The sequence below is a fragment of the Trematomus bernacchii genome, unplaced genomic scaffold (genome assembly GCF_902827165.1).
Source record: "Trematomus bernacchii unplaced genomic scaffold, fTreBer1.1, whole genome shotgun sequence".
Taxonomy (NCBI): Eukaryota; Metazoa; Chordata; class Actinopteri; order Perciformes; family Nototheniidae; genus Trematomus; species Trematomus bernacchii.
Genome location: NW_022987671.1, coordinates 950,842 through 967,225, shown reverse-complemented (window position 1 = coordinate 967,225; position 16,384 = coordinate 950,842). Strand labels below are relative to the sequence as shown.

General features: G+C 41.8%; 2 protein-coding genes across 2 annotated transcripts in view; both read right to left on the bottom strand.

Annotated features, from left to right (window-relative positions):
- Nucleotides 1-16,384, bottom strand: part of LOC117487470 (GTPase IMAP family member 9-like) — a 406,332-nt gene that overhangs the window by 230,796 nt on the left and 159,152 nt on the right. The gene's annotated exons all lie outside the window — the stretch shown is intronic.
- The window catches only part of myo10 (myosin X), a 43,606-nt gene that overhangs the window by 7,996 nt on the left and 19,226 nt on the right, over nt 1-16,384 (bottom strand). The window contains exons 17-27 of the mRNA XM_034136049.1: nt 11,744-11,850; nt 11,384-11,638; nt 10,002-10,041; nt 7,797-8,517; nt 7,262-7,485; nt 5,068-5,188; nt 3,678-3,921; nt 2,270-2,365; nt 1,872-1,965; nt 1,417-1,472; nt 845-987 (exon numbers count right to left, since the gene is read on the bottom strand). Coding sequence (XP_033991940.1) covers nt 845-987; nt 1,417-1,472; nt 1,872-1,965; nt 2,270-2,365; nt 3,678-3,921; nt 5,068-5,188; nt 7,262-7,485; nt 7,797-8,517; nt 10,002-10,041; nt 11,384-11,638; nt 11,744-11,850 — 2,101 coding nt within the window. The remainder of the gene's footprint in view (nt 1-844; nt 988-1,416; nt 1,473-1,871; nt 1,966-2,269; nt 2,366-3,677; nt 3,922-5,067; nt 5,189-7,261; nt 7,486-7,796; nt 8,518-10,001; nt 10,042-11,383; nt 11,639-11,743; nt 11,851-16,384) is intronic.

Sequence of the window (16,384 nt, the reverse complement as noted above, 5' to 3'; positions counted from 1 at the left end):
TTTAAGGATGTTTTACACATGTTCTGTCAAATGAAAAAAAAGGTTTGTTCAGCCTTTTCAAAATAAAAATAAAAATGTACAAAGAAATCCCCAACTTCCACGACAAATGTAAAAATGTTCCCATAACATGTCTATATCTGTATATTATTTCTCTGCTTCTGTAAATCTGATGTATTTTCCGGCCTAAATGCATTCTTTGTCATGAGAAGTAGGAGGAGTTTCAGTGATGGTCATGAGAAGTAGGAGGAGTTTCAGAGATGGTCATGAGAAGTAGGAGGAGTTTCAGAGATGGTTATGAGAAGTAGGAGGAGTTTCAGAGATGGTTATGAGAAGTAGGAGGAGTTTCAGAGATGGTCATGAGAAGGAGGAGGAGTTTCAGTGATGGTCATGAGAAGTGGGAGGAGCTTTAGTGATGGTCATGAGAAGTAGGAGGAGCTTTAGTGATGGTCATGAGAAGTAGGAGGAGTTTCAGTGATGGTCATGAGAAGTAGGAGGAGCTTTAGTGATGGTCATGAGAAGTAGGAGGAACTTTAGTGATGGTCATGAGAAGTGGGAGGAGTTTCAGTGATGGTCATGAGAAGTGGGAGGAGTTTTAGTGATGGTCATGATAAGGAGGAGGAGTTTCAGTGATGGTCATGAGAAGTGGGAGGAGTTTTAGTGATGGCCATGAGAAGTGGGAGGAGTTTCAGTGATGGTCATGAGAAGTGGGAGGAGTTTTAGTGATGGCCATGAGAAGGAGGAGGAGTTTCAGTGATGGTCATGAGAAGTAGGAGGAGTTTTAGTGATGGCCATGAGAAGGAGGAGGAATTTCAGTGATGGTCATGAGAAGTAGGAGGAGCTTTACCTCTGATGATGAACTCCTGGCCGTCCACCCGGGTGTCTCCCTTGGATCTCTGCAGCAGAGTGATCCAGTGGTGCATCTCCTCCGGCGTGTCGGCGTTACAGTGCAGCACGCGGTTCGCTGTGATCATCACGAAGGAGTTCGGCCTGCGACGAGTCAGACAAAGTGTTAATGATCACGAGAAGAAGAAGAAGAAAAGAACGATCAGTGCACACTGACAGGATAAAGGACCAATCACAAACTGTACGATCCCATTATCTGGTTTACATTAGTGGAATAAAGCTCATGTACCTACATACTTTCCTGCAAATGTCCTAAACAAAATATCCTGTAATTAATCAATGACATAGTACCTCAAAATAATGAGAAACGTCTTTAGACTATTTATTATTATTTTTGTAATATACAGCAGCACTCCCTAGTGGCTCAATTGAGAACAACACAAGATAGTCTATCCTGATGCTTTCAAAGAGACCTTTAACTTGTGTGTGTGTCTCAGAGTGTGTGTCTCAGAGTGTGTGTCTCAGAGTGTGTGTCTCAGAGTGTGTGTAGCAGTGCAGGTGATGTGTCCTCACCTCTCTGGATTATCTGACGCACACACCGAGTCGATCATCCCGACGTCCAGCGTGCCCTGAAGAGAGAGAGAGAGAGAGAGAGAGAGAGAGAGAGAGAGAGAGAGAGAGAGAGAGAGAGAGAGAGAGAGAGAGAGAGAGAGAGAGAGAGAGAGAGAACATGATGAATTCATGAATTGAATGAATCTGTGTTCCAAAAAACATTTTCTTGCTTATGTTCAAAATGTAGCAGTTTGTTTATTTGTATGTATTTGTGTATAGATGTTGCAACTATACAGAGCTTTAGCAATACTGTATGTAACTATGGTTATGCTAATAAAGCTATTGAATTGAATTGAATTGAGAGAGAGGGGTTCAGGGACTGTATTCGACGTACTATACTCTGACTTCTTTCATATTTTTTGGACCTACTATGCTATGACCTTTACTACATTTTTTCTCCATCCCATAATACTCACCACAGCGTTCTGGGGGTTGGCCTGCTCGTCGTGCATCTCTCTGATCTCCTGCTCTGTGGAGCCGTGCACCTGACTCAGCACGCTGTACCACTGGCTGTAACCATGGAAACATCATCATCATCTTCATCATCATCATCATCACCATCACCACCACCACCATCATCATCATCATCATCACCACCACCACCACCACCACCACCACCACCACCATCATCATCACCACCATCATCATCATCATCATCATCATCATCATCATCATCATCATCATCATCATCATCATCATCACCACCACCACCATCATCATCATCACTAATTCTAATCGCACTGTTATTAAATAAGTGTTATGTTCCCGTACATGTTTTGTTTTGTTCATCACATGATATCAGAAACAAACTGACCTGGCGTCCTCTGGAGTTTCTGCGATCAGCTGGAAGGTCCTCTCTGGCATCACGATGTTGATCCCGTTCTCCTTACCCGTGTTGTCGATGATCTCTCTGCAGAGCACAGAAACACATTATGAATAGGTCATCTTTCCATAAGTGTGTAACCTGCAGGGGTCAGCTTCATATATATATGTCCAAAGACTATATTCAGAAGAAGATATAAACTGATTTTGTCGAAAAGTCATAGAAAGTCATAGAAAGTCATAGTATAGCATGTCATATAAAAGAAAATCAAAAAGTCATTATATATCATGTCATTATAGTCATATAGTTTGTCATAAAAGTCATAAATAGGTCATGAAAAGTCCTAGTATTGTAAGTCGTAACTTCTAGTATAATATTTCATAATAATCATCAAAACTTCAAAGTATAGTATGTCATAAATAAGTCATAAAAAAGTCAAAGTATGGTATGTCAAAATGTAAAAAAAGTCAATCAAAAGGTAAAAGAAATCGGTGTCATAGTAAAATAAATACATACAAAAATCAAAGTAAAGAAAGCAGAAAGCATTGTGACGGGTTTAAAATGAAATAAGTTACGGTGTGAAAGTTAAAAGCAGCAGAGAGACGGAGAGACTTAAAAAGGTCTAAGTATAATATGTAACAAAAATCCTAAAAACTCATAGTATAATAGGTCAACATAAAAATATTGCAGTATAATAAGTCATAGATAACTGATAAAAAGTCGTGGTATAGTTAGGCAAAAATAGGACATATCAAATCAATGCATAGTAAGTCATGAAGTCATAAATAAGTAATGTAAAGTCATAGTCTGGTGTATCATAATAAATCATACAAAACTAAAATGTTAGTTTGTCAAAAAAGTCATAAATAGGTCATAAAAAGTCCTAGTTTTGTAAGTCGTAACTTCTAGTATAATATTTCATAATAATCATCAAAAAGTCGAAGTGTAGTATGTCATAAATAAGTCATAAAAAGCCATCGATAACTGATCAAAAGTAATACTATAGTTAGGCAAAAATAGGACATATCAAATCAATGCATAGTAAGTCATAAAAGTCCTGAATTAGTCATAGAATAGAAAGTCATAAAAGTCATAAAAGTCATACATAAGTACATTGTAAAGTCATAGTCTGGTATATCAAAATAAATCATAAAAAAAGTCACATTTTCGTTTGTCATACAAGTTATAAAAAATCATGGTAAAATATCTAATAAAAAAATTGAAATGTGAGTCATAGCTTTTTCTGTTTTTCTTAGTTACAGTATATATTACTCCTTACTTCAATTTCAATCTTTATTTATTCATACAGCACATTTAAAACCACCTCAGTTGGCCAAAGTGCTGTACAGCGAACAAACACAGTATCAAATAACACAATGAGAGTAAAATAATAACTTACTTGGCGTCGCGCATGTCCAGCACGCCCTTCATCTTCTCCTCTCCGTCGTTCTCGAAGTACATGAGTTTGCTCTGTCTCAGAACGAACCAGCGCTTCTTCCAGTTCCTCCGGGACAGCGTGGACGAGCCGCCGCCCTTCTTGTGAAGCCATCCCTGCTTCAGAGCCTCCTGCTTCGCCCTGAACCAGAGGAACGTCTCGTCCTTCAAAACACACCAGCGCCGCTTCCACGTGTTGATCAGGCCGCCTGCACACGGAGAAATTACATTATTTAAAGATAATTCGCCATCTTCAGATCCCTAAAACGTAACATTAAAAAGTCATTATATATCATGTCATTATAGTCAGTCATAAAAGTCATAAATAGGTCATAAAAAGTCTGAGTATATGATCTCTCTGCAGAGCACAAGAAAACATGAATAGGTTATCTTTATCTTCAGTGTGGCACGTCCAGGGGTCAGCTTGCTATATATATGTCATACTAGGGCTGTGCGATTATGGCAAAAATCATAATCACGATTATTTTGGTCAATAATTGATATCACGATTATTAATACGATTATTCATTGACTTCCATTTATTGAACTTTAAAACAAATAAAAATTATAATTTGAACAGTATCTTTTTAACTGTTGATTACCCTGAATGTATAATTCAACTGAAAAACCAATACAAAAATAAATGAAATATTTACATTTAAATAAATAATGTAAAATTAATAAATACCAATAAACAAGATCAACAAATATTTTGGAGCGCACTTCAACAAGCTACTAAACATATATAAATGTGATAAATAAAAAATAAATTAGACCAAAATTAATTAGATCAAATATGTTGCAGTGCACGGTCACAACCTAGCAAAAGCTAAATAATTGTTTTTTTCGATTATGTTGTTTTCGTAATTGTGGCAGGCCAAAATCGTAATTGCGATTAAAATACGATTAATTGCACAGCCCTATGTCAAACAACTATATTCAGAAGAAGATTTAAAACAGATTTCGTCATAAAATTCATAGAAAGTCATAGAATAGTATGCCATAGAAAAAACTCCACTACATTTCAGAGGTAAATTATGTACTTCTTCTCCACTACATGTATTTAATCCCTTTAGTTACTTCACAGATGTGGATGAATGATGTGAAATATAATCAAGTGTTAAATCAGACTTTAGTTCCACCTGGAGTAAATCCACAAGCTACCCTGCAGTATACAAAGACATTCAAACTAGCTGCACCTTTACCAGCTTTGAGAACACTTTCATGATCAATCATTATAATCAAAACACATCATTTAACCCCTTAAAAACACATAATTGATCAAAATGGAAATTGTCTTTCCTCTTGTACTGTAAGAGTCTGAGGTAGTTTTGAGGTGTGTACTAAGGGGATACCTTTGATGAAGAGGAAGCTGTGGAAGTACGGCAGCGTGACGCAGCTGTAGACGGAGTCCCGTCGATACGAAAGCTCGTCATCGGTGTCGAACCTGTCAAAGTCGTCTTCGCTGTCCTCAAACTGGAATAAAAACAAACAGAAATTAGACATTTAAGACATAACGAGCACACATTTTAAAAAGGTCCAATCGTTTACTTGGCAAGATTCTGCATCAGCTCAATGACGATGCAACCGTTCAGGTCAAAAGATGCTCAATTCCTAGTTTCTCCCAATGGCAAACGGTCTTTAGAGGTCCCCTAGTATACTGTTTCTCATCAATATATTACAGGTCTCAGATATATACAGAACCTGTCTCTGATTGGCTGAAACACCAAACAGATCATTGCAGCATTACCCATAATCCCCTCTGTTTCAGCCCTGTTTCCAAAGTGCTGATTCTGTGTGTGTTACTTTAGATGAAAATAAGGAGCCCCTCCCCACGCCCCTCTGAGAGAGATTTGGTTACAAAGAACTCAATGGTGCTCTAGGAGGAGATTCAGGTGATAAGGTGGAGGGGGGGGGGGGGGGGGGGGGGGGGTTACCTTGGTTGCTGATTGGCTAATGGTTACACAAGACACAACATCGTTATGACATCATAAAGTGGCCAAAATCTGATCAGCTCATTTTCAGACAGGTTTTTATAAAAATGGATCAAAAAGAGAGAGAATCTTTGTTCCTGAAACTTTCAGAGTCTCTTTACACAGAGGGGACACATGTTGATGAAGAAGAGACATGAAGAAGAGGGGACACATGTTGATGAAGAAGAGACATGAAGAAGAGGGGACACATGGTGATGTAGAAGAGACATGAAGAAGAGGGGACACATGTTGATGTAGAAGAGACATGAAGAAGAGGGGACACATGTTGATGAAGAAGAGACATGAAGAAGAGGGGACACATGGTGATGTAGAAGAGACATGAAGAAGAGGGGACACATGTTGATGTAGAAGAGACATGAAGAAGAGGGGACACATGTTGATGAAGAAGAGACATGAAGAAGAGGGGACACATGGTGATGTAGAAGAGACATGAAGAAGAGGGGACACATGTTGATGTAGAAGAGACATGAAGAAGAGGGGACACATGTTGATGAAGAAGAAACATGAAGAAGAGGGGACACATGTTGATGTAGAAGAGACATGAAGAAGAGGGGACACATGTTGATGTAGAAGAGACATGAAGAAGAGGGGACACATGTTGATGAAGAAGAAACATGAAGAAGAGGGGACACATGTTGATGAAGAAGAGACATGAAGAAGAGGGGACACATGTTGATGTAGAAGAGACATGAATAAGAGGGGACACATGTTGATGTAGAAGAGACGTGAAGAAGAGGGGACACATGTTGATGAAGAAGAAACATGAAGAAGAGGGGACACATGTTGATGAAGAAGAGACATGAAGAAGAGGGGACACATGTTGATGTAGAAGAGACATGAAGAAGAAGGGACACATGTTGATGAAGAAGAGACATGAAGAAGAGGGGACACATGTTGATGAAGAAGAGACATGAAGAAGAGGGGACACATGTTGATGTAGAAGAGACATGAAGAAGAGGGGACACATGTTGATGTAGAAGAGACATGAAGAAGAGGGGACACGTGTTGATGAAGAAGAGACATGAAGAAGAGGGGACACATGTTGATGTAGAAGAGACATGAAGAAGAGGGGACACATGTTGATGTAGAAGAGACATGAAGAAGAGGGGACACATGTTGATGTAGAAGAGACATGAAGAAGAGGGGACACATGTTGATGTAGAAGAGACATGAAGAAGAGGGGACACATGTTGATGTAGAAGAGACATGAAGAAGAGGGGACACATGTTGATGAAGAAGAGACATGAAGAAGAGGGGACACATGTTGATGAAGAAGAGACATGAAGAAGAGGGGACACATGTTGATGTAGAAGAGACATGAAGAAGAGGGGACACATGTTGATGTAGAAGAGACATGAGGAAGAGGGGACACATGCTGATGTAGAAGAGACATGAAGAAGAGGGGACACATGTTGATGTAGAAGAGACATGAAGAAGAGGGGACACATGCTGATGAAGAAGAGACATGAAGAAGTGGATTTTGCATAATAGGTGACCTTTAAATGTACTATGACCAGTTTGGCTATACAACCGTCTATATCGAGACCCAACTCACCGAGGACTGAGCCCCGTCCGAGCTGAAGCGATACGCCCCTGAGCTGTTGTAGGTGCCGACAGACCCTCTGTAGTCCGGAGACCACTGCTCACTGCGAGGGTTTGAGAAGGCCACGCTGCCACTGGAAACAATGGCGCCTTCATCGTAGTCGTCCTGGTCGTAATCAGAGTCCTCGTCCGGAGGAATGAGCTCCACCAGATCTTCTGACTGCGCCTCGGACGAAGCTTTGGGAAAGACAAGGCAAGTTTATTGATACAGCACCTTTCAACACGAGGCAATTCAAAGTGCTTTACAAACATGAAAGACATTAAGAAACATATTATACTTTTTACTGAAGAACATTTCAAAGCCCAAACTTCTTTACTTTTACTTGAGTAAAGAAGTTTAGTCAGTATTTTTAAACATGAGTATCTGTACTTCTACTTGAGTAAAGGATGTGTGTACTTTTGCCATTCATGGATATAAATATTTAAATGAAAAGCAGCTGCAAAATGAAAAGTCTTCAGCCTGGATTTGAAAGTAATAAGAGTTGCACCTTTGGGGTGGCAGAAGGCTGAGTCCCCGCTGGATGAAGCACTGGGAGGCACTGGAAGTAAAGGCAGCGCTGGGTGAAGCAGAGGGGTTGGTGGAAGTGGAGGGGTTACTCCATCATTGGCGTACGGGTCTTCTTCAGACGAGTCGTCGCTCGTTCGAATCCCGCTTGTCCGCTGTCCGTCCGAATGGCCGTGTTCACTCGGGTTCGGCGAGTCTTTGAACGCGTCATCGTCCGCTCCAAACCCTTCGTCCACCTCTTCCTCGTCGCCTCTCCTCCTCCGTCCACCCTCCTTCTCCTCTTCTTCCTCCACTCCCAAGGAGCTCTCGATGTTCCTCACGCACTCGTCGATCTCGTCGAAGTTCAGTGAGTCGAGGAACTGCTGCGCCGCCTTGCACGCTTCGTCCTCCAGGCGCCGGAGCTCCTGATCCCGGAGAAGCTGGAGGCGGTTTAACGAAGCTTCGGTCAGAGAGAGTTCCTGACGCTCCTTCTGCCTCTGGAGGGACTGGATTTCCCGCTCGAGGCGCAGGATCTCCTCCACCTGATTGGCCTCGTGAGGACGGATCACCTCCTCCTGATTGGATGCATCCTCTCCAGTTTCTCCTGACTCCATCTCACCCTCCGTTCTAGGAGGTGTTTCAGCTGCTATTGCAGACTGAAGAAGAGCCAGAGAGGCCAACTTCTCCTCCAGCTGAAGCTCCTGAAGTCGTCTGATCTCCTCAGCCTGAAGACGGAGAAATAAACACATTTAGGAGTTAGGGATAGAGGCAGAGGTGGGAAGTAGTGGAGTACAAATACTTCGTTACTGTACTTAAGTACATGTTTCTGGTATCAGTACTTTACTCCACTACTTATTCTTCTGTAGACTTTTTACTTTCTACTTCTTACATGTTGAACCCAAATACCTGTACTTTCTACTTCTTACATTTTGAACCCAAACACCTGTACTTTCTACTTCTTACATGTTGAACACAAATACCTGTACTTTCTACTTCTTACATGTTGAACCCAAACACCTGTACTTTCTACTTCTTACATTTTGAACACAAATACCTGTACTTTCTACTTCTTACATGTTGAACCCAAATACCTGTACTTTCTACTTCTTACATGTTGAACACAAATACCTGTACTTTCTACTTCTTACATGTTGAACACAAATACCTGAACTTTCTACTTCTTACATGTTGAACACAAATACCTGTACTTTCTACTTCTTACATGTTGAACTCAAATACCTGTACTTTCTACTTCTTACATGTTGAACCCAAATACCTGTACTTTCTACTTCTTACATGTTGAACTCAAATACCTGTACTTTCTACTTCTTACATGTTGAACCCAAATACCTGTACTTTCTACTTCTTACATGTTGAACCCAAATACCTGTACTTTCTACTTCTTACATGTTGAACCCAAATACCTGTACTTTCTACTTCTTACATGTTGAACCCAAATACCTGTACTTTCTACTTCTTACATGTTGAACACAAATACCTGTACTTTCTACTTCTCACATTTCCCAAACAGGCTGGTTCCTTTAGTTTGAATGTGTGTCTGGTGGCGTGATCATTATTATTTAGAGTCATTGCGTGCCTATTGATTTGAACACGATCCGTGTATCCATCATTTCCTGGTCTTCTCTAAAGAAGAGGGACCAATGAAAACGTTGTCATGTTGCCGTTGTTCAGCATGGAAACATTCATTAGCTAACAATGACATTATTGTTCTATTAATATAAAGGGAGGTCAGGTACTCTTTAAAACAGCTGCTAGTTATGGGTACTTTTTACTGAAGTACATTTCAAAGCCCTCTTTACTTTTACTTGAGTAAAGAAGTTTAGTCAGTACTTCTACTTTCACCAGAGTATTTTTAAACACGAGTATCTGTACTTCTACTTGAGTAAAGGAGGTGTGTACTTTTGCCATCTCTGGTTAGTGGTTAACCCCCCTTCCATTTCTCATTTATTGTGCTCCTGGTACCCAAAAAGTCCCACTCATTTTCTCATTACAAATATAAAAGTCTACTCATAAAGTCAGAAAATAAATACACAAATTCAAAAGTTATAACATTTCCAAGTGTCATTTGTCCTGAGTTCACTGCAGCAATTTCCGTCCCTTGCATCTTTTTTCATCTTACTAAAATGGAAAACTAATTCCTTTTTTCCACCAAATGAACTATAAATAATAATAATCAGCTTCATCGTACCTCTGCGGCGAGTCTCTCAGCCTCCATCCTCTGCCTCTCCCTGCACACACACACACAAAAACACACACACACACATTAGCAGACTGAAACAGAAGATAAGATTTACAGAAAACAAAAAGTAATTACATTTCCCGTCCCTCGTTGCACTTAAATCCCGTAAAACCCATCAAGAATAAAGATTGTTAAGGTCAGACAGGAAGTGTACGTCATTCATATAAAACCCACTTTTTACTTTGGAGTAATACTATCAAAGTAAGTGTACATAAATGCATGCTGGTAAATGATAATCAGGGTGTCTACTGGGAGCTTGAATCATCGTGGTTTCATTTTACACTAATTAGAGTTCGCCTCCCTCGGGGCTGCAGATAGCGTTCAGGAAGCAGAGGTCACGTCCTGGATATTATTTCTGGGAATTGGGGATTTTAGGAAGTGCACACGTGTCGACCTTTTAAGCCTGTCAGAGTCACTTTTCATACAGTATCTAGGACACACATACTGTATAGGAAGGTGGGCTTTTTAAACAGACAGACAGACAGACAACAATAGCGGAGAAACAATAAAATAATGTGTGGTGTACAGAGAAATGTAGGCAGTAGTGTTCTGTGTGGGGAAAACATTGAAATGATAATGTCTTAAAGTGGACCTATCATGCTATATTTGAATAATATAGTGTAGGACCATACCTATATAAGGCATATTTATACTTTTTTTTTTTCAAAATACCAAACAGATCATGCATTTTAGCCATGCCTCATTTTGCTCAATTTGACCATTTCTAGCTCTGTTTTAGCAAGGGCAGATTCAGTGAGAACAGCACCATCTACTGGCCTGGCATATGTACTACAGCGTCTCCAGCGCTTTCGAACAGCAATGGCCGTGGCTGTCTCCTCCTGATTGGTGGAGTTGGCCCAATAGCCGTAGCGCCACCGTCCTGACGTCAGGACAGTGTTCAAATCTGGATCAGTTTTTATCAGATCCGTTGCAGCCCCTTTTTTAGAGATTTGGGTATGGAGGAAAATAGAGAGGGTTGTGTTTTCTGACACTTGGTGAGTTCCCTGGAACACCGGGGACACATATTCATGTAGAAAAGACGTACAAAAGTGCATTTTGCATGATAGGTCCCCTTTAAAGAAGACATATTATGCTGCTTTTGTGGTTTCGTATTTGTATGTCGTGTCTCTACTGTAACATGTTTCCATGCTTTAATGTTCAAAAAGACAGAAAGCGTTTCCTAACAGTTGAAAAGCTGTCTTAAATTTGAAGTAACAACAAGTGTTTGCGATGTCCATTAATCTGGTGACGTGCACCACACTGAGTATTAAGTGTTAAAAAAGGATGCATGACAGCAACTCCTCCCCCTCCTCTTGTCTCTTGTCTCCTACCTCTCCATCTCTTCCTCCCTCCTCCTGCAGAGCTCTTCCTCCTCCTCCCTCCTCTTCCTCTCCTTTTCCTCCTCCTCCCTCCTCTTCCTCTCCTCCAGCAGCTGGCTGAAGGCCCGGCGAGCTCTTTGGCCTCGGACTCGTTTCTGGAAGGTGAGCGTGGCCCAGCGAAGCAACAGGAACTTCCTCCTCCAGTAAAACGCCCGGTAGTTCTTCTGAATGACCACAATGCACTGCAGCAGCTTCCTGTACTGCTTCCTGTGTGTCGGGGAGAGAAACAGTTCATTCACAACTTAGAATTTCGTTTTTTAAGGCTTTATAGTAATAAAAATGTTTAGTTCATGTTGAGTTTTGAATATTGACCTGGCGATGTATCCTGTGACGTGAGCCTGGATGATCATGGCGGCTCTCAGCACCTCCATCTCTCTCTGCTTCTCCAGGCGGTGCTCAAGAGACTCCCGGAGAAACACCTGGGAGAGAGGAAGGTACATCATTAGAGGAAGCAAGAGTAGAGGAAACGAGAGGAGAGGAACCCAGAGAGGAGGAAACGAGACTAGAGGATTGGGAGGGGGAGGATGGAGGAAAGAGGAAATACGCGCCTCCACCGCTAAGCTAAAGGTGGCTAATGTTGGGCTATAAAGGAACTACAGCATGGTCACATGACTTCACGTCACCACCGCTAAGCTAAAGGCGGCTAATGTTGGGCTATAAATGAACTACAGCACGGTCACATGACTTCACGTCACCACCGCTAAGCTAAAGGCGGCTAATGTTGGGCTATAAAGGAACTACAGCACGGTCACATGACTTCACGTCACCACCGCTAAGCTAAAGGCGGCTAATGTTGGGCTATAAAGGAACTACAGCACGGTCACATGACTTCACGTCACCACCGCTAAGCTAAAGGTGGCTAATGTTGGGCTATAAAGGAACTACAGCACGGTCACATGACTTCACGTCACCACCGCTAAGCTAAAGGTGGCTAATGTTGGGCTATAAAGGAACTACAGCACGGTCACATGACTTCACGTCACCACCGCTAAGCTAAAGGTGGCTAATGTTGGGCTATAAAGGAACTACAGCACGGTCACATGACTTCACGTCACCACCGCTAAGCTAAAGGTGGCTAATGTTGGGCGCGATGATGTCTAGTCGTCTCATTTAGACACTTGTTAGCAACCGCCATTTTTTTATTCACCAGTGGGGTATTTACTGACATATTTTATGTCGTATAATTAAAATCTCTTCAGCTTGTTAACCACAGACCTTATTCCAGGCTAACAACCGAAAAAACATTCAGAAAACCATTGCAGAAGGGACAGGAAGTGCTAAAATGCTGAATAATTTCCGTGTTTTAGGACTCATTCCTGCACCACTCTACTATGTATGTAACTCAAATTGTATATTAAAAATACGCTATTCAACGGCAGCCCTTTAGTCTTTTTCATACAGGCAGAATAAAAAATGGAGACTGCTGAATGGCATTAAAAGCCCCATTCTCTTCTTAACAAATCACATCCATAACTGTATTACACACACATTATGAATTTGCAAGTGAACAGAATAAAAAGAGACAGTCCCTCCTTTTTCTATAACATCCCCATTTTAACAGACAGAGGAACAATCGGCGTGAACAAAGCCGGCGACGTAAATCAAATTCAGACCCTCCTCTTCTTTTGTGCACCACCGCAGATTACTGCAGCCCGTGATTTGGGCGACTTCTCTCTGTGAAAAGAGATTTTACCGACATTTAGTGCAGCTGCCAGTTACAGAGCCAAGCTGTCGTCCATAGAGAGAAACCCACGTTAATCCAATCAGGGGGGGGGGGGGAATGAGATATGGGACGAGGGAGACAGTGGGGAAATGTCACGGTTCTCCTGTTGAATGATGTACTGTGTGAGTGTGTGTGTGTGTGTGTGTGTGTGTGTGTGTGTGTGTGTGCACGTGTGTGTGTGTGTGTGATGTTGGCAGAGTGGCATCCTCAGTGGTGAAGCACTAATGAGATTTTAGCAGAGGAAATGTAAACTCGTCAGGGTGATTTGGACGTCACTAACGAGCAGGTTAATTAAAAAAGGAAACATGCAGTTCATGGCCCTGCACACACACACACACACACGCATGCACACACACACTGAAACATACACACAAACGCATGCACACACACACACACACACACACACACACACACACACACACACACACACACACACACACACACACACACACACACACACACACACACACACACACACACACACACACACACACACACACACACACACACACACACACACACACACACACACACACACACACACACACACACACACACACACACACACACACACACACACACACACACACACACACACACTTCCTAAGTAAACATGAATCACACATGCTCTGAAAGTGTGTCCTCATGCACACATTTGCATCCCAATGGATCGAACAGCTAATCCCCTTTAATCATTTCTATGCTAATTAGCTCAACAAAAGCCGCGCTAAGCCTCGGTTCACTTTGGATTCCCACCGTGACGGGTCAGGCCCGCCGAGAGCAGCCGCCTCTCTGCCAGGAAATTAAGTTTGAGGTTGTAAAAGAGGAGCATGAAACAACTCCTGGACAATAGTGAGGACATGTGCCGAGAGAAAGGAGATGAGGACGGGTCGATGTAAATCTCCTGAAGAGAGGCAGCGGCACAAAGTGGACCAATCCCTCCGAGGGGGATAGAAAAGATTTAAAGGGTTACAGAAACAGGGACATGTGGTTCAGGGATGAGGGAGGACGTATAAAGGGTTATAGGTGCAGAGAAAACCCATGTTTGTTCTAAAGGATGCAAGCAACATATTCTCAGGAGTTTTTAACAAGACTTACTAAAATAAAAGTCCCACTGACTCGCCTGAATGTCCACGTAAATATACAGAGGCTTCAAGACACAAACCAATTACCAATTACTCTGTGGGACATATTTCATTCTTACAGCAGCAGGAACAGCTTTGTGATTCAGTTGTGTCCATGAGAGAGACTACAAGGGGCTTTTCAGGTGGAGAGACACACACTAAGTCTGTTCTAAAGCGAAGCCTGCAAGTTGAAATGCAAACCTTCTGTTTAAAATCTGAATATTCTCAGGAGTTTTTAACAAGACTTAACTGATAAATAGTCCCACTGACTCGCCTGTAACACTCATGCATGTCCAAGTCAATATACAGAGGGATCAAGACACAAGCCAATGGACCATGCAAGAGAGAGGCTCTATGAAGGGCTTCCAACACACACTGGTTAAAATGCAATAACATATTCTCATGAGTTGTAACAAGACTTAATTGGAAAAGAAAGTCCCACTGACTCGCCTGTACATCTGGTGAACGATGGCATTGTTTCTAACGGGTGCAACACACTCATGAATGTCCAAATGAATATACAGAGGGATCAAGACACAACAATGTCGGACATATATAATTGATTTAATGTTTTACAGCAGAAGGAACAGCTTTGTGGTTCAGATTACACACACACCAAGGTAGCCATGTTTGTTTGAAAGTTAACCATGCAAGTTGAAAAGCAAACCTTCCTTTTTTTAATTGAATATTCTCTGGAGTTTTTCACAACATTTAATACAAAAATACTCCTACGGACTCATCTGAAGATCTGGTACATGGTGGTGTATCATTGTTGCTTTGTTTCTAACAGGTGCAACACACTCATGAATGTCCAAATGAATATATGGAGGCTTTAAACACAAAGTGGACTTATTTAATTTAATGATTTAACACTTTGGAGAGAAGCTCTTTAAAGGGTTTTCAGGTGCTAAGACACAGTCTCTATAGTAGCCCTGTTTGTTCTGGAGTAAAGCATGCAAGTTGAAAAGCAAAGTCGTATTCTCGTGAGTTTTTAACAACATTTAATTGGAAAAATGTGCCAGTGTCTCGTCTGTAAATCTGCTGAATGGTGGCATTTCTTCTTGCCTTGTTTCTAACAGGTGCAACAGACTCAGTGTCCTCCTGAATAATCTCTCTGAGGGAGATATCATCGATTTAACGCCTTAGAGAGAAGCTCTACAAAGGGCTTTCAGGTGGTGACACACACACACACACACACACACACACACACACACACACACTGGTAGCCATGTTTGTTCTAAAGCCAAGCCGGCCAATTAAAATGCAAACCAATGTGTACTTCTGTTGAAAGGCACTCCCCGTGTCTCGTCTGTAAATCTGCTAAATGGTGGCTTTTTATGGCCTTGTTTTGAACAGGTGCAACACAGTCGGTGTCCTCCTGAATAAACAGAGGCATAAAACTCAAACCAATGTACCGATACTTTCAGAAGGAGATAGAAGTGATTTAATGCTTTCGAGAGAAGCTCTTTAAAGGGCTTTCAGGCACCGAGACACACTCCATGGTCGCTCTGTTCGTTTATAGAACGCAAATCAATGTGAACTTTTGTTTAAAAAGTGAGTTTTTTACAAGACTTCATTCAAAAGAAAGTGCACATTCACCTGTAAATCTGGTAAATGGTGGCATTTCATTGTTGCCTTGTAACACACACACACACACACACACAAATGACCATTCATCCGTCCACCCACACATACATGCACTGCCTTGCTGCTGTCACACAGTCACGCTGTGATTAGAGATCTGTGTCCCCCATCTGTCATTTCCCCACAGCAACACACACACACACCCCCCCCCCCCCCCCGATGTAAGGCAGGCGGGGAGCAGTAGGCCGAGAGGATCAACACTACATCCAATATCTGTTGGATTCCACGCTTCAGGTGCTCTGGGCTCAGAATATGCCTGATATCTCCACACACACACACACACACACACACACACACACACACACACACACACACACACACACACACACACACACACACACACACACACACACACACACACACACACACACACACACACACACACACACACACACACACACACACACACACACACACACACACACACACACACACACACACACACACACACACACACACACA